At 36.1% G+C, this 26,021-nt stretch overlaps 1 protein-coding gene across 1 annotated transcript in view; it reads right to left on the reverse strand.

Moving 5' to 3' along the window:
- The window catches only part of LOC125662467 (uncharacterized), a 49,616-nt gene extending 25,278 nt beyond the window's left edge, over positions 1-24,338 (reverse strand). Inside the window, exons 1-5 of the mRNA XM_056147405.1 lie at positions 24,119-24,338; positions 12,578-12,760; positions 5,363-5,563; positions 4,955-5,086; positions 4,350-4,565 (exon numbers count right to left, since the gene is read on the reverse strand). Coding sequence (XP_056003380.1) covers positions 4,350-4,565; positions 4,955-5,086; positions 5,363-5,563; positions 12,578-12,760; positions 24,119-24,179 — 793 coding nt within the window. The 5' untranslated portion in view covers positions 24,180-24,338. The remainder of the gene's footprint in view (positions 1-4,349; positions 4,566-4,954; positions 5,087-5,362; positions 5,564-12,577; positions 12,761-24,118) is intronic.
- Positions 24,339-26,021: the final 1,683 nt, after the last annotated feature.

Here is a 26,021-nt window from a genome sequence, read left to right on the forward strand (position 1 = left end):
TACTTTCTGTACGCGACAGCTCATTGTAACATTCATTTTGTTTTGATTGATTATACAGATTAAAACTTACAACACCTGTAGCAGTCTTTCATCATCTACCAAACTAGCATTTGCCTCTGTATCTTGATAATAGTTTCATAGACTACTAAATTCATATTCATACACAAAGACCTAGTCAGTTCAATCTCAAAATGATGTAAGAAATTTATCATGTCAGGGAGTAAGACACGGAGAGATTTAAACATAACATTGAAAGGCAATAATTATTTTTTAAAAGTGTTTTGGCCAGATTTCAAAGCAATCTGGTTTTAAGCTTGATGATGTTTGTCCGTCCGTGTAAAAAGTTGGTTGAATTTCTCTGCAATGGTAAGGGTCATTTACTACATAGTTTGCCTGTACTTCCTCAGTTATCAGTTTTAATTTCCATCAATACCGGGTTTCTCTGATTTAGTTCGGAAGGCGGCCTAGAAAGGCCAAATAAATAAAGAGGCCCATGGGCCACATCGTTCACCTGAGTCACTTTGGTCCATATCTCAAGACTTTCCATATATATTTGCATGTAAAACCTTACTCCTTATTATGGCTCCAACCTACCCCTGGAGGCCATGATTTTTGCCAACTTGAATCTACATTATGTCAGAAAGATTTCATGTAAATATCAGTTTTTCTGGCTCAGTTGTTCTTGAAAAGAAGATTTTCCCTATAAATTTGTATGTAAAACTTTGATCCCCCCTTGTGGCCCTATCCTACCCCCGGGGGCCATGATTTGAAAAAACTTGAATCTGCACTATGGCAACAAGATGTGTTTGTGAAACACAAATGTCCCCGATAATAGCCAATTCCGAAGATGACAAAGGTCACAAAGACAAATATCTTGGTACCAGTAGAAAGATCTTGTCACAAGAAATGTTCATGTGCAATATGAAAGCTCTAATATTTACCATTTAGAAGTTATGACCAATGTCAATTTTTTTTAAAGTAGGTCAAATGTCAAGGTCAAAAGGTTTAGGACCAACAGAAAAATATCGTCACAAGGAATAACCATGTGAAACATCAAAGCTCTATCACTTAATGTTCAAAAGTTAAAGGCAAGGTTAAAATTTTCAAAAAGTATGTCAAACTCCAAGGTCAAGGGCACAGGGACAAACATGTTAATACCCACGGAAAGGTCTTGCCACAAAAAATGTTCATATGAAATATCAAAGCTCTATCACTTACTGTTTCATAGTTATTAGCAAGGTTAACGTTTCAGACAGAATGACAGAATTGCAGAAAGACAGAATTACAAACAGAACAAAAACAATATGGCCCCCGATCTTCGATCTCGGAAGCATAAAAAGCTTTCATGTAAATATCAGCTTTTCTGGCTCAATGGTTCTTGAAACGAAATTTTTTAAAGACTTTTCCTATATATTTGTATGTAAAACTTTGATCCCCTATTGTGGCCCCATCCTATCCCCCGGGGCCATGATTTGAACAAACCTGAATCTACACTATGTCAGAAAGCTTTCAGGTAAATATCAGCTTTTCTGGCTCAGTGGTTCTTGAGAAAAGATTCTTAACGGTGTTCTCTATATATTTGTATGTAAACTTTGATCTCCTAGTGTGTCCCCATCCAACCCCGGGGGCAATGATTTGAACAAACTTGAATCTGCATTATGTCAGGAAGCCTTCATGTAAATCTCAGCTTTTCTGGCTCAGTGGTTTTTAAGAAGAATATTTTTAAAGTTTTTTCCTATATATTTGTATGTAAACCTTTGATCCCCCTTGTGGCCCCATCCCACTCCCGGGAGCCATGATTTGAACAAACTTGAATCTGCACTATGTCAGAAAGCTTTCATGCAAATATCAGCTTTTCTGGCTCAGTGGTTCTTCAGAAAAAGATTTTTAAAGATGTTTCCTATCTATTTGTATCTAAAACTTTGGTCTCCCTTGTGGCCCCATCCTACCCCCAGGGGCCATGATTTGAACAAACTTAAATCTACAATATGTCAGAAATAGTTCATGTATATATCAGGGGGGGGGGGGGGGGGAGCTTGAGGCCTACTTCAAACTTTGAAGACTGAGCAGGGTGTAGGGATTCCCACCATTTAGCTTGTTATTTCAGGGGTTGGGGTAATTATGTAGATCATGATGTTTAAATCGAAATTTTTGGAATTGAATCTGATTTTAGCATGTGCCCCAATTTAAGTTGTGTGATCCCCTACCACCACTTTACAATGTTTGACTACGGCATTGGCGTTGTCTTATAGCTAATAACAAATTCGTCCGAACAAATTCCTAACTCGTCCGAACAAATTACTAATTTGCCCGAAGAAATTTACTTATTCGTTCGAACGAATTTCTATTTCGTCCGAACAAATTGCTAATTCGTCCGAACGAATTACTAATTTGTCCGAAGAAATAGCTAATTCGACCGAACAAATTGCTAATTTGTCCGAACGAATTTCTATTTCGTCCTAACAAATTACTAATTTGTCCGAACAATAGCTAATTCTCCGAACAAATTGCTAATTTGTCCGATCGATTTTCTATTTCGTTGGAACAAATAGCTAATTCATCCAAACGAATAATATATCTTTATATGGCCTTTCTACGCCGCCGTAAGTTCAAACTTAAATGATTTTGGTCAGAAATTGATTGTCTGATTTATAATCAAGACTTGTCGATTTTGGCGATTTCTGGTAATTTACATAAAATAATGCCTGACATGAATACATTTTAACTCTATTAATTAAATTTTTTGGTGATGGTCAACATGTCGGACTATCGGGCCGTTGGACTATTGGACCGTCGGAATACTGTGCTTGAACCATTTTCATTAATGCTGATTTTTTCATGGATGGGGTGCTCACTTTTGAAAAGGAATAACAATTAAAACAAATAGCTGGTCAACATATATATTGAGCATTGATACGTCTTGCGTATCGAATCAGTTGAGAGCTATAAAATCCATATGCAGGTCATAATGGAATATTGCTACATAGATATGGGTTTGATCGATTAATTGATGTTTTCCGCCACACTCCACATTTTTTTCCAGTTATCTGGTGGCGCCCAGTTTCTATTGGTGGAAGAGAGAACCCAGATACAATGTACCTGGGAAGATAACACCGACCTTCCGAAAGTAAACTGGGAAACTTTCTCACTTACCGGCGCTAGCGGAATTCAAATACGCGCGGACCAGAGGTGAGAGGCCGTGTGATTTTGAGCGCGATGCTCTAACCACTCGGTCACGGAGGCCGAGATGTGTAAATTGAAAAATCTGCTTTGTATCTGGGTTCTCTCTTCCACAAATAAACAACTGGGCGCTACCAGATAACTGAAAAATTGTTGAGTGTAGCGCAAAACATCAATCAATCAATCATTGAATATTTTGTATTAAACATGTTATTTCCTCTAAAGCAGTCTACAATGTATATGTAAAGAAAAACATGGCACGAACTTTGTTTACGTAACTAGGAATTGTGAGTGTTCTATCTCACTTGTAGCTCAAAAATTGATGTTCAAATTGTCATTGACCATTAGAAATACGTTAGTTAAGCACTATAAACAATAAAAATGGAAAAATAAAATATTCAGCTCAACCGTGTCAATGTCCCTTCAAGTAAAGGGTATATAGTCTATGTTCCATGTGAATCCGGGTTATAATAGGTCCTCAGTACCCCCTTGCTTGTCGTAAGAGGCTATTAAATTGGGCGGTCCTTCGGATGAGACCGCAGAAACCGAGGCCCTGTGTCACAGCAGGTGTGGCACGATAAAGATCCCTCCCTGCTCAATGGCCATAAGCGTCGAGCTTAGGCCTAAATTTTACAGCTCTGCACCGGCAATGGTGACGTCTTCATATGAGTGAAATATTCTCGAGAAGGACGTTAAACAATATTCATTCAATATATCAATCAGCCCGGGAAAAATAATTATTATTCAGAAAAATAAAGGAAAAGTCTATTATCGTTAATGCTGATTTATTTTTATTTTTTTTATGGATGGGGTGCTCACTTTTGAAAAGGAATACCTTTAAAAATAGCATGTTAACATATATATTTTTCAATATATGTCTGTTACTGGAATATGTATATATCTTATAAAGCCATGTTTTCATGATTGAGTCCATTGAGGGTCGAGTATAGATCTACCTTAATTTGTATCAGTATATCTTTGGTTCACTGTGTTCCTTTGGTTCACCCCGTTCCTTCTAGTGAGCTACAGTTCTACAACTGACTAAGTCCTTTCTCTTTAACTTTTAACTTTTCAGGTCATCAAGTACTAATACTGTATGAGCATTAGATTTAAAGAGAAAGGAACTGTCCCAAATAGACCCCCTTTAAGACAAAGATGTAGCACTGTACCTTCATAGGTAAAATAAAGCCGTACACCATTGACGTTGTATACATCCCCAAGATAAACGTTGAAAGTAAATATCGTTCCATTCAGATAAGACTTGAAATCAATACAGCTTGGCTGTGTGGTGTCTCCATCCACCAGTAGATAGGAAGGCAAGAAAACACGATATTCATCATTGGAATACAATTCTGTGGATTTATGTAGAGCTACATTATCGGTACCTACAAATATAATGATACGTGCAGTTCATCACTTATCTGTAATGTCGTAACTTGATATTCTCCATGTCTGCTTCATACAATTAAAGTTTACAGAAAATGCATTCCGATGTAAGATGACGGAAAATCTAGCTTTCTATAATTCCACCTTTAAGCTAAATTCCTAAAAAAAAAAAACAACTAAGACATTGAATTATTTACCCGTGGTACAGTTTGGTCACGTATAACCACTTCCGTGGAGACTCCCCTCTTATTTACTACATCCCATGATTCACATCCCGATGTCGTATATTAACATTATATTCTAAATGACATGCTTGTTGAAATAAGATTATAAGGAATCTACAGACATTTAATTCTACCGTTTTACATGAAGAAATCGATGTATATACTCATGCTACAGTTTGGTCCCGTATAACCCTCTTTGCAGACATAACATTCCCCGTTGTTTACGTCACATACTTCACAGTTGTCGTTCTTGATACATTGCTGACAGTCGCTTCCAAAGTGATCAGTTTCACAACCTAAATGAATTTAGAAATATCATATTTCTAGCTATCAGTAGAAAGTTTGGAACGTACTATAAATAGAACTGTCAATTGTTCAATACATTTATACTAATGTTCAAATATATCTTGTTTGTAGAATGATAAATCAGCGCTGTTGTTAATTGCTAGAAGTATATCATTTTGTTTTTGATTAATGAAACGAAAGATGTATTAAACTGAAAACTAGAGAAAATGTAAATATAAAGGAAACCATAATATTCTTTAACATTTCCTCGCCTATAAATGACTTACCATATATGCCAATCTCGCAAAACTCAAATTCTAAAGCATCTGTCATGTGTTTCCGGAAATCATAGACGATGAGTTTTCCAGTCCGTTGAACATCAAACTCCACTCTTTGTGGAATCTCTGTGACAAATGTCTTGTAAACGTAATGAGGCCAATCGTTCGAGTCATCGTGATATTGCAATGTTGTATTCCCTGAATAATAACCTAAAAAGAACATTATATCCAAGTGGGGGATCTTCCATTCGATATAATTGATATAGTGCATTTACAACCAAAATTCAGAAGGTGGAGGGCATAATATGTATATATACAACAGAAGGCACAAAGCGGTGATTTGAGGTTAGATTGGAAGGGGACCAATTTCTTTCCCATGTGGGTGTTTCCCTGGTATTTTAAAACGACACAAAGTCATACACACTGATATTTTTTGTATGAAGATGTTAAACTATCTATGAATTTTATTCAAAAGTGTGTATTTAAATGCATATTTTCATATCATCAAAATCTGACGCGCCGAGCATATGCCAAAATTTTGTAGCCCGTCACCGGCAGTGATGAGGTCTCCACATGAGTGAAATAATCTCGAGAGGGGAATTAAACAATATTCAATCAATAAATATACCATTATAATCATTATCAAAATATTCAAAAGATCTCATGAAATATTCAAGGAAATGGAGACGCCCTAGTAAATTTTGTAGTCCATAATTAAAAGGGGGCTACTATTATGCCTTAAGGTAACTCAATACTCGTATTATCATCTGATAAAAGTTTGAAATGTGTATGTAATTCGATTCATTAGAGTCAAAACTAAGAAATTCTTAAATATAATATAGATCATCACATTTTTAAGATGCGATACATACATATACAAAATCAAATATAAACATCAGAAAATGGCCATTTAGCTTTAACAGCATTAACAATTTCTTTTTTTTTTACTTGTTAAAACGATATAATGGTATTAATAAAAAAAATCATGAACCTCTTTCTTTACAAAGCTATTTAAGATTTCTGTATAAAATAAAGAAAATATATCACATAACAAACTCAATTAAAGATTCAATGAAAAAAGAGTTAGTGCCCTTGAATTTGATATTTGGAAACACACTATTGAATATCTATATACAACTTAGACTTTTGATATATGTTATGTTTAATAAGGTTTTTACAATAACCATTGGAAAAGACTCCAACAAAATATATAGTAATACCATTCTTAACTCCAAATAAATCATCGATTTCTCAAAATCTTATGACGTCACAGGAGGGTGAAACTACTTTAAGCTAACATTATTGAGTTGCGAAGCGATGAAGTGGACATTGCGACAGAATACTTGTCCCTCCTGACAGTGGAGCACACTGACAGGGGGAAGAAGTATTTCGTCAAAAGTTCAGCATTTAGAAGTGAGAATCACGAGTCTTTCAGATATGACCTTAATAACGGAGGTAGATATTAACGGCAAACTAACAACTAAACTTTATGACAAACTGGATGATTTCAGTTTCTCTATCGTCAACTTCCCATATTTATGTAGCAATATTCCGTTATCACTTGCACATGGTGTTTATATCTCTCAACTGATTCGATACGCAAGAGATTCTTCAGATTATGGTCAGTTTTAAGTCGAACAAGGATATTGACAAATAAGTTGATGGTGCAGGTGTTCCAACAGTTTCGTTTAAAGTCAGCATTTCGCATATTATATGGTCGTTATGACAATCTAGTTTGCCAATACAACCTATCATTGGGTCAAATGCTGTCTGACTTGCTTCATACCAATTGTTAGGCCGTTCTTGGTACACTTATTTTGACTACGGATAACTCCGTTTACCTGATCAAGATATAGAACTCACGGTGGGTGTGACTGTTCGACTGGAGATGCTTACTCATCCTAGGCACGTGGTTCCACCTCTGGTATATCCAGGGGTCAGTGTTTGCCCAACTTTATATTTTGTATTGCTTATAGGATTGTGAGATTGATCACTGTTCGTTATATTCACCTTTCATGCAGTTGAATGCGATAGTATTCCCACACTAACATTCTTGGTTGCTGGTTTTGTACTTTTGTTTTGCGACCCTGCTCTAAAATTCTCCGTAGCTCCCTATTCTGTCTGTGGAGTTGTAATCCACGCGCTCTCTGTAACTGGATATGTCGTAGCAAATATCGCAATTGTTGCTCCCTTATGTTTCTCTCTAAATCCTGCATTATGCTGCAAAGTGACAACGTGGCGTCTGTATCGCGGTTTTATAACCCTCTAGCTCGAGCGCACTTTCCCACTAGGACAGCTTGGCACGCCTACACTTGACACCTGATCTCCACCTGACATCTTCAACTTATACATGGCTTACAACTGACGCCTGGCCTACACTTGACACCTGCTCCGCCCCGCTATTAATCGACCTTAACTGTGTAAAATTGTGACAAGACTTGTGTAAACGTTTTCAATTTTAATTGTTTATTTAATAAAATAAAGTGTAAACTTTAACTAATACTTTTATCATTTTTTAAAACACTGGTAAAACTTAGGAAAATAACATGTAGTTCTTTATTTCCTGCATTGATGACGTCACCATAATGGTCTAACTCGACCGCACTTGACATCCAGCCAACCTGACTCGCTGACACCTGCACTATCGACCGCACTTTGCATCCGGTCAGCTTGGCCGACACCTGCCGCTCTAGCTCGACCGCACTTGGCACCCGGCCAGCTGGATTCACTGACACTTGCACTATCGACCGTACTCAAAACTGCACTCATTTGACCTCCCTGTTTAGTCGTGTTATACTACTGACACTCTACGTCAATTTCTATCGGAATTCCCTAACTTTAAATCAGACGTTTTATATTTACAAAGTAGTTTTATATCTATATTCACATTGTTTACAAATGACCTACGTTCAAGAGGAAATGCCTATCACATTCGCCTGCGTGACCTGGAGGCCATTCCGGGATGAAAACAGTCCATTTTATAATCAAAACATTTGATAAGTTTATACAAATGTATCAAGAAAACCACTACAATCAGGAAGATACTTTCTTCAACGTTTGTACTTAATGATATCGTATATATACATGAACAGAGACCGGGTTCAGAATACACCAACATTCAATTGTTTTATCAACCGTGTGGTCAGGCGTTTGACCTGTATGAAAACAATGAATTATTAAAAATAAAACAACTATATGCAACAGTAAATAACAAAGAAATACACCAGGATAAGTACATTTTTGTACTTATATATTATTTCTCATCTACATCCCTATGAAAATGCAAGGTGAAGATAACGAACAGTGATCAATCTCATAACTCCTACAAGCAATACAAAATAGATAGTTGGACAAACATACCATAGGTGGGATCAGGTCCCTAGGAGGAGTAAGCATCCCCTGTTGACCGGTCACACCCGCCGTGAGCCCCATATCATGATCAGGTAAACGGAGTTATCCGCAGTCAAAATCAGTGTGCCAAGAACGGCTTAACAATCGGTATGAAACACGTCAGACAGCATTTGACCCAATGTGAGGTTGTATTGACGAAGTAGATCGTTATAACGCCCATAGAATTTGCGAAATGCTGACTTCAATCGAGACTGTTGAAATCCCTGTACCATCAACTTGTTTGTCAGTAGCTTACCTCGATTTAAAAACTTACTATACGCAGAACAAGCTCTTGCATATCGAATCAATTGAGATATATAAACACCATATGCAGGTGATAATGGAATATTGCTACATAAATATGGGAAGTTGACGATGGGGAAGTTGAAATCATCTCGTTTGTCATACAGTTGAGTTGTCAGTTTGTCGTTAATGTCTACTTTCAATAAAATATCCAAGTATGAAGCAGAAGTGGACGACTCTGTGGTGTCCTTTACTTCGAGCTCACAGGGATATATCAAATCGACATATGAATGAAAGCTATTATTGTTAATAGACAAAACGTCATCGATATATCTAAATGTCGAATTGAAGGCCACAGCGAGAGATTTTTTCTTCTCGTGTAGAAGTGTTTGAATGAATTCTGCTTCATATGAATATACAAGCAGGTCAGCTAACAAAGCACAATTCCTGCCCATGGGAATTCCAACAGACTGTTGGAAGACCTGATCACCAAAGACCACGAAAATATTGTCAATGGGGAACTCTAGCATATTTTTTATTTCAACTTCAGAGTACTTGTGCGTGGAATCAGAGTGGTGGTTAACAAAGTAAGTTTTAGAATGACTGATCACTAGATGTGAATATTCCGTTTTCCGTTTTTGTTGAAGAAGCAACTGTCAATGATGTCAAAAAGTCTAGTCTTTAATTTATCGTGAGGAATGGTTGTGTATAGTGTTGAAAAGTCATAGGTTTTAATGTTATTAGTTTAGGAAAAATTTTGCGATTTCAAGTTTACTAAAAATTCTTTAGAATCCACATTTGATTAACTATAACTTTGATTACTATGAAAATGTATATGTAACGCGTTCATTTAGGAAAGAATGCAAAGTATCTGACATAAAAAAGGAGAAATGGAATAATACACACACACATTCAATCAGAAACATCTGTATACAAAGGGATGTCATTGAGTATCACATCCTTATTTTTTATGAAAAGGTAGATTAAAACGACCATTGAGGAAAATGTCGAGACCAGGACCGGCTTTTAGCACTGTTTCTATTTGTCGGTCCCACCAGTCTCGGAGTGTTCACATCCTATTTCACGAAAGAAGAGAATAATATGACCAATCAACTATCAGAATGCAGGCATAAGGTTAATATCTAAATTAACGAGAAATGGGGCTCAAATATTCTGCTTTTATCGAATAAAAAATCTAGGACCGGGACCGAAGACCGGGTTTTAGTCATGGGACCAGGACTTTAGTCATGGGACCAAGACTGAAGACCGGGATTTAGTCAGTACCCTCCCTGATTCCTCAGTAACAAATCCAACTACAGGTTTGGTAGACATTTTTACATATAGTAAGATATTGCTATATTGTACCAAAGTGAAGTAATTCAATTCAATATTCCATTGTCACCTGCATATGGGGTATATATACATATATCTCATATATACGCATGTAAGATACAGATATTTCTATTTTTCATATCACGTGACGTTTATCTTCCATATCTCATGACGTAATAATCAATACACAACTAGCCTGCAACTTACCTCGATTGACGAACACTACCGTCCACAAAGCTCTTGTACAAAAATGACAGATTGTAATGTCCCTGATAATCTCCAGGTTTATGTGACCGGACACAAAATTTGACAAAAATACGCATTCCTTTTACAACTACCGCACTCAACAATAGTCACAAAAAAATCCCTCATATCGAAAATGCTGTGAAGTACATCTATGTCATCCGGTGCATTATGCCAGTTCACAGAAACCCAGCCCACACGGTCTACTAGTTCTAGGCCTACCTCCACATTCACTATACCAATGTCTACTGTCCCTATATGTGTCTCAGGTGAAACAAGTGCCTCCAATGTCCATGATACTTGAGTCCTTGCACGTGTGGAAAACGAAAGTATATCCATGCCCATAGCCATCAACATCTCTCTTCACACACTCGTCTTTAAATAACTGCTCAATTAATATCAATGTCAATGTAGTTGTGGATTCAGATTCTGATTAGGTCTGTCAAAATGTTTTGCGCCGATGGACTGCCGAGTGACGTCACACATCACCCCGATTATTGATTTATTATGGTGTACATATTCAAAGAGGAATAAGTTTAATATAATTCAATTATACACTCGTCGGCCGATTTTTTGTCAGCATCGTAGTTGCCAAAATGAAGGTCGTAGAATTCCATTCTGGTGTTATTTTTAAGGTACAGCGAAAAAATAATTTGAAAATTCTCAAAATGGCGCCGCTAGGCACAAGGAACACGGAAAACTTTTAGAAATATGAGAGAAAAATATTCTCTTATGAGTTGCCATGAAATAATAAGGTGATTCCACCCTCGGGGTTGCAAAAAAGCGGTAAAACCCTCGGCAAAGCCTCGGGTTTTACAGCTTTTTTAAAAGCCTCGGGTTTTACAGCTTTTTTGCAACCCTCGGTTGGAATCACCTTGTTTTTCATGGTTACTCATAGGATAGTCTTATACTCTCAACTGATTCGATATGCAAGAGCTTGTTCTGCATATAGTCAGTTTTTAAATCGAGGCAAGCTACTGACAAAATAGTTGATGGTACATGGGTTTCAACAGTCTTGATTATTTAAAGGCAGCATTTCGCAAATTCCATGGTCGTTATAACGATCTACTTTGCCAATACAACCTATCATTGGGTCAAATACTGTCTGACGTGTTTCATACCGATTGTTAAGCCGTTATTGGCACACTGATTTTGACTGCGGATAACTCCGTTTACCTGATCAAGATATAGGGTTCACGGCGGGTGTGACCGGTCAACAGGGGATGCTTACTCCTCCTAGGCACCTGATCCCACCTCTGGTGTATCCAGGGGTCCGTGTTCGCCCAACTATCTATTTTGTATTGCTGATAGGAGTTATGAGATTGCTCACTGTTCGTTATATTCACATTGCATAATCACTGTTGCCAATATAATGGATAAACCGCCGTCATTTTACAGTCCCTGAGGCGCTCTCCTTCGTCATGTCTCCGTTCGCTTACCGTGCCTTTTCCGTGTATCCATCATACGATCCCAGTTCACCAGTTTGCGTTCACCGTTCAGTCTTCTGTCTTTGCATTGTAATTCAGAAACCGATCTTTATAACAATGCGAAAATGAAAAAGGGAACATGTGCGTAAGAGTGGAAGGATTGGTGGTTATCAAGGAAAGGGCAAAATGTTGAGCTCATATTGATTGAATGTTTGAATATTGTTTAACGTCCCTCTCGAGAATATTTCACTTATATCGAGACGCCACCAATGTCGGTGAAGGGTTTCAACATTTAGGACTATGTGCGGCGCTAATGACCATTAAGCAGGGAGGGGTCTTTATTGTGCCACATCTGCTGTGACACGGGGCCTCGGTTTTAACGGTCTCATCCGAAGGACCGCCCCATTAGTCGCCTCTTACGACGAGTAAGGGGTACTGAGGACCTATTCTTACCCGGATCTCCAGACGTACAACAGATGCAGATAATTTAGCCTTAGTGACTCAGATATATACATATAGTTATTAGGGATTAATAAGATATACAGTTTGTGTTTTGATTCCAGCATAAATTGGAAATAAATCGGCTTACCTTTGAATGTAAGCACTGACGATTTTATGCTGTATGCCTTTCCAAGATCGATCCGGAAGGAAATTTGCCGCCCTTCCAAACTCTCACACGTTGTGTTACTTCCATCCGTTAAGTTCGTCGTGCTAAAGGTACGGAAGGGATTGTAGAAGTAGACAGTAACGTTCCTCCCGAGTGCTATGTTGTCTACAGTAATGTAATCAAAAAGGTATACATCAGTACTTTTCTTCAGAATATCAAAATATATGTAATATATGTAATTTGATAGTTGTTGATAAGCACATGCTTTTCAAAACCGGTCGCTAGTTGTGACACCAACTTACACTTTTTCATTACGTTCAGGGCCATAGTAGTGAGAGTTCCCGCGACACGAGACCTCGTCTTTGATGTCCCATCCCAAAGACCCACAACTATCACTCCTAAATAGGAAGGGCTTCGCGAAAGCATACTCGACAGGTATTTTACATCAATACTTTGACGATGGTTGCTGATTGGTTGTTTTACGTCTCGTCGAGGTATTTTGTACTCACATTGAGACGTCACCATCTGAAGGTGAAGTATCACAAATAGGGCAGTAGTTCTGAGGGGTGTTTAACGTCCAACGCCAGTGTCGAGTGTTTGGCAAAGGGGCAATCACTACATTCATTTACATCTCAGGTTTGACGCGGCTACGGCACGAGCGCGTCTCAAACACTACCTTCCGTAACGAAGCAAACTCTCTACATTTACGACTGAGTTACCGAGACCGCTAAGCTCAAACTAACGAATCACAATCACTAGGAGAAGGGTATTTACTATTATGTGTGAAATATTAGATTACATGGTGCTCCAGAGTCGAAATGCAGCTTTATATTTGCGGACTGAACGACCTTGCCATTAGGATGGTTTGACCGATCGTGAAAACTAAACAAATTAAATTAACATCTTTTAATATGTTTCAACATCTTCCCTGTGCATTTCACAATTGATCATGAGGAAATCACGACTTTACCGATAACTTGATATATGGCAACATCTTACCTGGTGTGGAAGGCCTCTATCAAAATTGTGAATTTCATAATATCCGGGGTAGGGGTTCAGACCCCAGGTCGGGACGAAACTTACTATATAGTGTTTATGTGTATACCATTTAAAAAACATCTTCTTTAGTGCTGTTGATACTAAATTGAAACTAAATGGATATTTAGGAGTAGGTAGTGCTTTATCAAAATTGTAAATTGCATGATCCTAGGGGCAAGGATTTGGTTTAAGGGTGGCGTCAAAATTATAATAATGATTTGAAGGATTTCTTTCAGTTTGCTAATACTGTATAAGATACGAAAGTGGTGAAATTCACAACCCAGGGTCTCAACTCTAGGATGGGTACGTTTGGGGCCAAATTCGGCCCCGTGTTCAAATTAAAAGATATCCCTCAAAGTTCTTTAATAAGGTATATGTTTTTATAAAATGACTATCATATGTCCGTAAGAAGCTTTATTTTCATATAATACATACGTTAATACAGTATAGTTTACGATAAAGTTGTGCCATTTTGACGTTACGTTATGCGACGTCATGAACAAGAAAGCTACATGTCTTATTATTTTGGCAAAAATAAAAGTGCACTGGTACGGCACGGTATGTAATAACGAGAGGGTATGTTACATACAGTGGCATAAATGGCGAAGGTATGCACAGCGTAACAATAATTTTTGGTACATAGCGTCGTCATTCGTGCAACGCTTTGCAACCGATTGCGGTGACTGTACCTTTTTAGGCCGATTCCGGGACCGTCTCGTTATTACATAGCGTGCCGTATCAGTGTACTGTGATTATTATTTGAAAAGTTTAATTCACTCACTCCGAAAGTTTTCATGAATTGTAAATGATTCAACGTGACGGGTGCTACGATTTGAATGACGATTTGTGTAACGGTATTTAGTAATTGTAGAGTAACCCATATTCAATTAATTTTATCATTCAGCACATGTTTGTGTCTTTACATTTGGATTAAATTGCATTGTTTAAATATGAATTAAATGAATATCAGTTGTATGCATGGTGATTGGGTACATGAAACTATACTTATGTTTATATACACACCATGTTCAACCCCCCCCCCCCCCCCCCCCCCCCCCCCAAGAACACTAAAGGTGTATTCAGCTCAGCGGAGACACTAAACGATGCCACATTGGATACAGTGAAAAGAACATGAAATTCATTCAAAGTAATGTGAGAAGAAATATTAAAATGTTTTGGAATGAAAAAAACCCACACATGACATTGGGATTGAGAATGTACAGAACACGTATTCAACACTACCACAATGAAAAGAATATAACTAAAAATAATCTTGCGGGATTTTAAGATTCAAGATTTTAGCATATGCACGTGTATCTATTTAAAAAAAAATCATAAATACTTCTTTATATACAACACATCTTTCAATGCATTGGTATTTACGCAATTGAAACAGTTTGAATTATAAATCAGTATTATCGTCTCATACCGCGTCCGAAGTCCGCATGGGAGAGGATCGTACCTTAAGGCAGCCCCCCCCCCCCCCCCTTCTTGCTACAAGCTTGATTTAGTCCTGTTCGGTCAGTTTCTAATGATGAGTGAAGTAGTGACAGTTTAAATTGTACAAAAGTAAATTCTTTTATGACAATTCACTACCATATATAATACCGTCAGTCAAAGGTTTGTATTATCCAGCAGTTTGTTGTCATTAACTTAAGTGAAAGGTTTAAATTATAATCTATGCTTTGAATCCTACATGTAGAGTATAAATTGTTTTAATGTTTTACATCGTATTGACATTATTTCAGCCATTTTACGGCAGTATATATATAATGAAAAATGACTATAAAGAAAATTAATCACCGGTAATTACGTAAATTGAAAATGAAAGAATATTAAACAATGTTCTAGTTTTGTACAGATGATTTCATGATATTAATATTGTGATCTGGTTCTGTCCTCATTACTTAGCGCACGGATTTAATAACTTCATATTCCAGGGGTGGTGTTCCGGTGACCCACTTTAGATCCGCGCATGATTTAGAAATGCGATGTCTTTTGCACACGCCAATATAAATGTCATGTCAACGGTGGATGGATGGGCAGACTGTAGAGGTCTACATGTGCGTGAAAATCGTGTTCTACGTACTACTTTAACAACTGTTCCACTTTTTGATGATGAAAATAACCAGTGGTATTATGTATCTTTCAAAAGGACCATGACATAGAACACATGTCCCAGTGCCCAGTATATTGCCACATTAGATTCCACAAAAAAATATTACAGGAATTTAGCAACAGAACTTGCCCCCACTTTATTTTGACAATGTAGTGTTTCCATAATTCTAACATGAATTTTGATTTACCCTGCACCCTCCCTCCCCTTTATGGTAGTAGTGAATGCTTGTGGGAATGAAATAAAACCTTGAAATCCCATCGTCGGAAACCCACGGTTGATTACGCTTCGTTCCTCTCTCCACCGTGGGTTTCCGACGATGTTGAAATCCATGTCCTGATGAATCAACCGTTTCACAAAACGTAAACATTTATGCTGCCTACTTGAATGTGCTGTTTGAAAAATATTTCATTAGTAATCATGTGCGTTTATACAAAATTAATTTGTTACGAATGTACGTATATAACAGAAAATAACTTTATAATATTTATCCGTGAATAATACAAAGCGATGCATGACAGGCATATAGAATGGGGGGGGGGGGGGGGGGTGTGCTTTCTTAACAATATATATATTTGTAGTAAAGATATATTTGGTGACTTCCCCAGGCCACTTTTTAAAAAGTAATAGTGAATGGTAAGAATGCAGTTTCGAAGTAGTACTAATAGAAATTATGAATTGAATTCATGTATAGAAGGGAGCAACCCCACTTACCCCCTGGAATGAAGAACTAGAAGTTAGGGAAAACGTAAAGTTTAATCAATATTATATTTAATGAAAATACATATGATGTATGTCAACCCAAATCCACCCCCCCCCCCCCCCACACACACAAATTAGGATTTTGAAGACCATGTTGGCTTTTTGTTTCAATTTTACAAGTATTATTTTTAGACAAAGTGAAGTCAACTTCTCCGGCTCCCCCTTGAAAAAACAATCCTACGTGTCCATAATAAAATAGCTAATATACTTACATTCACGAAAGGGTAACACGTTACGAATACTGGGGTAATTGGAAAATAATAACAATACAAATGCTGCAGATATAGACTTAGGCCTATGTATAGTCGTATCGCACGACGGCATATGCACTGTAATGTTCAATGCTATTGATATCCTTTAAATAAAAAAGTAGATAAGAATTATATTGAAATATCTCTACTTTAAATTTAAAAAAAAATTATCTTTGTTTACTTAATATCTTAATATTGGTCGTTTCCATTACACTACCGGCTGAGGTAACGTAGTATGTAAGTTGACTAAATGATCTATCAACCCATTGTGACGTCACTTTTCAGAATTAAGTGACGTCTATCACTTTTGAGAAGTGACGTCTATATACCGAAATACATGTATAAATCGGCCTCGTGCTCTGCCATGCATTTAGCTATATAGATTAATAAGAAATAGTAGCATTTTGTATTCGGCAAAATGTTTCATATAATGCAATTTCCATTGATTAAAAGTAATTGATATCAAAATATTCCAAACCAGTGTACATGTCGCTTAGTTACTGGGACGGAAGTAAGATGGCATGATTAATATAATACACAACACAACGGAAGACATGTAAATATCGTATCGTGACATTGCCCCTTTAGATTGATGTTAGGAATTTTATCATTTGATGCGGTGTTAGACGAGTATTTTCTTTTGCAATCAAAATATAAGTAAACTTATGTAACAACACATATATAACAACATCCATAAACATGACGTGTATTTTCATGTTGTAAAAACGCTAAAAATATGAACGTAAAATAAGAAATAAGTATGGTCCGCACAATATCACCATCGTAATTTTTTGCATGTGAAATGTTTACACATAAATGTTTTATGTGTGAAAATTTTAAAGTGGTGATGTTATGCGGACCTATTCAAATATCTTTTTAAAAGTGGTTAAATTTTATGAAATTTTCCGGAAATTTGTGTTCCGTACGTATTTTGGCTACGTCAATGTAGTAGAAATGTGACACATTTTCAAAGTTTCGTTTTATTTTTGAGACAAGTGTATCTCCGTCAGTATTTTGTAATGTAGAAGTTTGATTCAACATGTACTTCATTTTTGAATAATTCAGGGGGCCAAATACGATACCAAACGAACTTAGTTCTTAGTCATATCTTTTAATGTTATTAATATACATATTATGTAAAAACTTTCATCAGAGTATGTACTTAAGTTTTAAGAACATAGCTTGTTTTATACGTCTCTATATGAGTGAAAAATTCTCGAACGAGACGTTAAGCAAGATACAATCAATCAATCAATTTTGTTTTATACGGTATAAAATATATAAATGGTGAATTACACAACCCAGCAATCGGTTCACATGTAAAACCCATTTATCAGTTTCCGTGATTCTATGTTTTTCTTACACATCTACCCTAGACATGATCAGTACGGGAATGTCTGATGTTGATTCAATTTCCTGGGCTGCCTATTCTTTGTTTTTGTTTGGAGTTGGTCCATTTTGTTATCTTATTCAAACTTGTAGTTTTCATTATCTTTCTCTCAAACTTTGTTCATCTCTTACTTCGTTTACATAGCTTATTTTCATTTATTTTTTATTTTTTTTATTTTTTTTTGTATTTGTTACTTACTATTATCTTTTATAAATTATGCACGGTTAAAATAGAATCTCTCTGGGTACGAGTTAGCTTTACTATTTGTCAACGTAATTGGGTTAACTCGTTCCACTTTTAATTAATTAAGTTTATTGTTTTTCTTTTCGGACATTTTGGATCAGCTCTTTGGACGAATAAGGCATGTCCTAATTCGCTCCACTTTTAACATTGATTGGCAAGTCTAAAGACCAAACAACATGTAGTCTGCGTTGTAAATACGTTTGTAGATTAGTGTAGTTGTAGTGCTAGATGTATTTATATGTAGTTGTTGTTATTATGCTCTGTTGATATTGACCACATTATGTAATTGTTTTCGTTTGTCCTGAAGAAGGGACGGAACGTCCCGAAAATTTGACAATCTCGTTGTTCGTGTCGTTGGTCATTTTAGTGATTTGTATATATATATATATAATGTAAAGACTTTCATCAGTGTATGTACTTTTGAAGGCAGTGAAGTTTTAAGAACACATCTTGTTTTATACTGTTGCTGAACATTAGAATTTAGATTAGGTATTCAGAACAGGATTTTTTTCTAGATTCTATAGCCCTTGGAAGTAGTGATACTTTTCACTAGTATTTAGGTGACCGATAAGGCCTAGGCCTATGGGGTCTTGTTACTAGTTAATAGTTTTTATTATTATTTATAAATCATTCATTCTTAACGCACATTTAATATAGAATTTCTCCAAGTACAAGTAAACTTTACTATCTATAATCGTAAGGTAGCAGGGGACAGTTTCACACTAAGGGCCTGGTCAACTTTTTATAAAAAAAAATGGAAATTACCCATATTTGAAGAGATATTACATGTGAAAAAATGTATCCAATAATTTTAGGATGCATGTCAAATGTAGCTGAGTGCTTAATAAAAATGTTGATATACAACATGTAGGTGTCACAATGATTCCTAGCATATAGGTGGGTGGAAATACGAAACTAAGACACGCGGTCAGTTGCTGCAGAAATTCCGGTGAAAACATGCATGGTCCAGCAAAAGGTTTGTAGCTGAGAGGGAAGGTGTATGGCCTCATATGAATGGTAGATTTTAAAGAAGATCATATAGGGTTCTTGATTGTGCACAGTGTCTAAATCCCCATGTTTGGTACTGTGATGATGTTGGGGTGGTGCGGATTAGCCCAAATGAGAGAAAATCAAAGCAAGAAAGGGCACCTGTTCTGAGCATGTTTTGTGCACCAGCACCATTATGTACAGATTACATGTAATTTAGGGTCATAATTTATTAACTACACCAATATGAAGTACAAGTATTGACATAAAAGGGGAATATGATTTTTCATTAGTCTGTCATAATCTGTCTTTCATGTATACCCCCATCCACATGTTTCCGAACCAAAGAAACTGTCCCCTGCCACCTAATATAGTTAAGTCATTCCACCTAAGATTAATTAAGTCTTTGTGGTGTATTACTGAACACAAGATGGCTGTCGATACAACTAGTTTATTTATAGCCTTGACCTTTGTACATCTGTAGATAACTCGTACATGTATTTGATTAACATTCAATATACATGACAGCGCCCCCTTTAAATCCGCCACTGAAAGTTTGAACTGATCCGTGTACATAGCCTTCTTAAACCAAACTTGCTTTTATTCGTAATTTAGTTCTACACCTGCTGTGGTGTATTACTGAATACATGATGGCTGCCGATACAACTCGTTTATTTATAGCCTTGACCTTTGTACATCTGTAGATAACTCGTACATGTATTTGATTAACATTCAATATACACGACAGTACTTCGTATATTCTGGATCAGATATTTGAACAAATAGGAAATGTCCTTATGTCTATTGATTGGTAAGCCTAAAAACCAAACACATGTGATTTCATATCAATACTAGTGACCTTGAAATTGAAGTTTGGCCTACATGAAAAGAAAACGTCATACTATTTCATATAACCAGAACTATTTTAGATGGGGCTTTCATATTTTGTGTATTGATCCTTTATGACGAGACATTGGGGTTTTATGGAATAAAAACCTGAAATATTCAATATCTTCTGAACTATATTGGATAGCGTTTTCATATTTCTATTTTATAGGGTTTGTTTTCTTTTCGTGAAGTTTGGCTTAAGGACTTGACCTTGGATTTGGATGTGTTCTTTAGATTTCTGACTCGTTCAATATCTCTTGAACTATTTAAGGTCGATATTTGATATTTTGTGTATAGATTTGTTATGGCCACAAGTTTTATTTCATATTATGACCTTTGACCTAGTTATATTTCCAGAACTATTTAGAACTTTTACATTTTGTATATAAATTCTTTATGGCAAAACCTTAATAAACTAAAATATTTGACACCTTGACCTTGGAGCTTGACGTACTTTGTTTTATGACAGTATGACATATTCAATATTTTCAGAATTATCTTAGATAGAGCTTTCATATTATGTATGTAGATTTCTTATGACAATATCTTCATATCATACCGTGATCTATGACTTTGGTTTTATCCAGAACAACAAGATCATGTTAGTCATGTTGGTGTTAATGCACCTCTCTGTGGATTCGTTTCCAGATACGTTGTGATCCTTATGGGCTAGGTTTAGGTTTACGAATCCCGACGGTGACATACCTAAGTCGTTAAAACAGGTAGTGATAGTTCCATCACCAAACGCTCGGAATCCAATGTGAATGTCACGGGTCATCGGAGCTGACCTTAAAAACGGATGTCGCGAGAGAGACGTTAAGCAAGATACAATCAATCCTAGTCAAAGCCAGTGTATAAAACGACCTTGATTGGTATTAAACATGTCAGACAGCATTTTACCCAATGACAGATTCTATTGGTAATTAGTTCATTATAACGACCATATAATTTGCGAAAGGCTGACTCTAAACGAGACTGTTGAAACTCCTGTAACAAGCGTTCGATCATTACACTAAAAACTTCCAACATTTGGGGGAAATCGTTATTTCTTAAATGAAAGAAAATAGTTTGTATGAATTGTGCAAGTTTCAATGGTATGCAGTTCTTTTAAATATTTTTACCTTTAAATATTTTGGATATCTAAATAACACATCTGTAGTTGTATAACCGTGCAAGCAACGTTTAAAAGCTTGTGTTCTTCTCCAAATGTACCATTCAAAAGTTAAAGTGTGTACAAAATTACGATACTATGAATAAAACAAAAATAAATTAATATTTAACTAGTTTGTTTGTAAACAATTTTGTTGTAAAATTTGAATAGGAATTATTATCAATATATATATATATATATATATATATATATATATATATATATTAATGGTGATTAAGTAGATTGTCATTTTATACTAACATGGGACTCGTAGGCTTTATCGGACACCAAAGTATTAGTTTGGTGTATCACTAGCAAAATGGATAGGGAAATTCCCTGTTCTACATATCCCTTGTAAATTCTAATTTTCAACAGCAGTATAAGACAAGATGTATCATTTTAAAAGCATCCCCGAAAGTGATCATACTAATGAAAAAAATATCCATAATATATATTACTATAACACCATATGCTTATTTGAGAATCGCCTTAGAGTAAGAAAAAACAAGGATTGTGAGGTTAACAATTTGGTACATTTTTTCTGCTTGTCCTCATTATACATTTAGTTTAGTTATTATACAGTATCAGCTAAGTTTAATTAAATTTACAATTTTCCATTTAGTTTCAACAGCACTAAAACTGTTGTTTATATAGAATTTCTCATGGTTTGTTGATAGATATGGTATAGTTCAACGAGCTGTGTGTTAATTTTCTATCCTTCGAGCCTTGGCGAGGGGATAAAAAGCCCACAATGAGTTGGATTATAATCATATTCAACCACAAACCATGGGAAATTATTTCATTGCATGTTTTATCCTAACAGACCATTGAAATTGCATAGATGAAATGAACAGTGACTGTCAAAGTGTTTAATTCATGAAATATCATTTTTAAATGTGAATATATATATATATATATATATAGGGACGTTTTACATTGTTTTTCCCTATAATAGCTCTAAAATTTCATTGATATTTCGGATTTCAAACATTTCGGTTGAGCATCAAAGAAGATACATTATTTGTCGAAATGCGCATCCGGTGCATCAAAATTGGTACCGTATAAGATTTACATTATGACCCCTGGGCCGGGGGCCTCTGCTGGTGGACTATTAGTCCCCCTATACTAAATTCAAAACATGAGCAGCGGTTGTAGCTGTGAATTGTTTTAATTTTCGACACGATAACTAGGCTAGATAATGAAAATGACCGGTCTGTTCCCTCGATCTTAACTTGTTACTTCACATATACATTCATTGTTTTCAAATTTTGAATGATTATACAACATCTGTGCCATTTCCTTCAATTCTTACTTTTTTTGGAATTATGTCAACCTTAATACAGTTCCTACGCACATTATCTCACGCAGTGTAGGAATACATAATGTGGAATGCGAACAGCATCGTATCAGTCATATCCACTGGATAAAGGGGTAAACATGTTTTATCACGAATTTATCACATAAACACTATATGCCGAATTGAACACTGTTTTGCAGTCAGACTCTCCACTTTGGGGATAATGGAATCAACAATTTTGCCCCGCTCCAAAGGCCGCGGGGTACAGGTGTCATGGACTTTTAAAAACAATTGCTCCTTTATTCTGAATATGCTGTATATCCATTTTGAAAAGAATTGAAATGATAGTTAGAAGTTTAACAGACGCATTTGTTAACATACGTATATATAAAGGAATAGGTCTCTTGAGTGAATCAGGTGACCAAAATATCAGAAGACAACTACAGTTTTGGTTATAGAATAAAAGAGATAAATATAAAGATAATCAATTAAGATGATATGACGACACATATATGCATGATTCAAAATTCTATTTAAACTATTTTGAAAGAAAGTAATGTATGAGTAAAGAAGGAAACGAATAAAGTGAAATATATAACAAAAACTAAGTAACCACTTTAGAAAGGAAACCAATATAGTTGAATTGTCTCTTTGAGTGCGAAAGTAAATAGCTTGAGTATAATGATCCCAAATACATTCTCAGACAAAACTCCCAAGTTACATAAAATCATGATCAATATATATATATATATATATATATATAAATATATATATATAAAGCACTAAATAATCACAACTAGGTACTGAAAATTTTCGCCCCAGCCCGGGGTCGAACCAGCGACGTACGGCACCCACCGCCTAGCAAGATTGTCAAACCAGTGCGTAAGTCCACTCGGCCACAACGACTTCCCTAAAAAAAGGAAGCTTTGTTGTGCTCCTAAAGCGCTACTTATACACACTGATGCAATCCCACACAGTCGCTGTGTCATTCAGTGTTTAAGATATTTTATAAGGAGAGTGGATCTCTCGATGCAATTGTATAGAATATTTAATATAAAGCACAAACAAACAATTATAACACCCAACCTTACGTTTACCCCTAGGATCTAAACGATACATGTGAAAATCAATTAATTAATATATAAAGCACTAAATAATCACAACTAGGTACTGGAAATTTTCGCCCCAGCCCGGGGTCGAACCAGCGACGTACGACACCCACCGCCTAGCAAGATATATATATATTTCTACAGTAATCCGATCAAAATAATCAAATAATCATGACGATTGAATTACAATTGTTCTATAATGTAATACCACATTTAATCAGGGTTGCATTCCCAGAACTATACCATATCTACACCCATATATACATATGCAATGAGTAAGTAGAGGACTTACAGAACGCTGTAACTTCGTAGACAAGGAATACCATGAAGTACCAATATACCACACACTTCATCTTCCTTTAAATCCCAACCGGGTCTGTACGACCAGGTACAAGAAATGATTCTTTGGTGTAATAGAAATATATTTTAGTTAAAGTTTCGATCAAAAGGTGTGTTGAAATAAGGCGTATACAGTATCTAATTGTATCTAATCGCCTCGCCGCATCAAATCTAGTGTAGCAGGGTCCCTACTGTGCAGTCTGCATTATAAATCTACACCATCGTCCTATAATTGTGCAAGGTATTTAAATGCATAATCGTTTCTGGCGAAGCACAGTAAGATGGGTCAGGCTTCAATAGAGCCACACGCTAGTCGGTATTGATTTTATTTTTACAAAATAGAAAAACAACCAAACCACGTCTCCCCTTTAAATTTTAATTGACTGCAAGAGCAGTGGCAGATTTAAGTGGGCGCACCCGGCGCCCTCCCCCCTTAAATTTTTTCAGATTTAAGGTAACTTGTGGTATCTTGTTCAGAAAAATGTACTAGACGATAAAAGAAGCAATACTTTCTACCATTTCTAGAGAATTCAATGACAACATATTTTGATTTCTTGAATTACTTTATTGGGAGAACTTTAATTTTTTCCAAACACCCTTAGAATTTGCGTCATATTACTAATTTCACTTAATCAAAAATGATAGAAAATAGTACAAATGATCTAAATAGGAGACATATTTCTAGCCCTATAAAATCTATAAAACCCTGGAGCTTCCGGGGGATACACCCCCTGGGTCCCCACCAGAGTTCGCCCTGGACCCACTGGGGGCATCAAGGCAGCCCCAGATTCCATGCCTCATAAAGCCCCCCCCCCCTCCTTAACCGCAATTCCTGAATCCGCCCCTGAGGAGTATGGTGCGGGCAATGACAAGGGCATGTGTAAATATCTTGTCAGTATCATCCATTTTGCATAAATAATGCACGACCAAATTTGCTCCTAAGTGTGATGTCTTGAATCTAGAAATCACATTAGTAAACAAATTCCAAAAATAATCACAGAAGATTTGTTTACATTACGTAATCAAGAAGACATTAGAGGAAACCAAAAGTTTTATGAAAAATTATATTTAAAAAGATAAAATGTAGAAGCAGACTGTAGTATTTACACTCGACTAAGAGAATATGATATACGCAGACAAAGTGAAAGAATATCAGTTAGTTGAGAGGGGCCAATTACTAAATAAGTTCCTTCTTTCTTTTTTTTTGAAAATTGATAAAATTCCGGAGCTAGATGGATTTACATATATGACTTTTATTTTATTGGGGGGGGGGTATATTGGTGAATTTGTGATAAAGACAATAAATAACGCTTATGAATTATCAGATGCAAATAGACTAGGAATCCTAACGTGTACACTAAAGTCAGTTGAACCTCCCATTAGCCTTTTAAATGTTATTCATCAATTAGCATCTGAGTACATAGCCGAGCTAATAAAAGAGTCTTGGGTAAATGAATAAAAACAATCAAACTGGTTTTATAAAAGGAAGATATATTACGGCGGGTGTGACCGGTCAACAGGGGATGCTTACTCCTCCTAGGCACCTGATCCCACCTCTGGTGTGTCCAGGGGTACGTGTTTACCCAACTATCTATTGGTATTGCTTATAGGAGTTATGAGATTGATCGTTATCTTCACCTTGCATTAGAAAAAATATCAGATTGATTTTCGACACCATGGAATACACAGAACGCAATCAAACACATTTATTTGAAAACGATGTTGATTACTATCTCCTGGAATTTTATTAATGACACACTTGGTTGTTTTAAGGCATTCAATGTATAATGACCATATTTCATATCTAATAAATGTATGATGGAATATTTGTAATCATGGTATCATTTTGAAGGGTT

This window comes from Ostrea edulis, chromosome 8, assembly GCF_947568905.1.
Source record: "Ostrea edulis chromosome 8, xbOstEdul1.1, whole genome shotgun sequence".
Classification (NCBI taxonomy): Eukaryota; Metazoa; Mollusca; class Bivalvia; order Ostreida; family Ostreidae; genus Ostrea; species Ostrea edulis.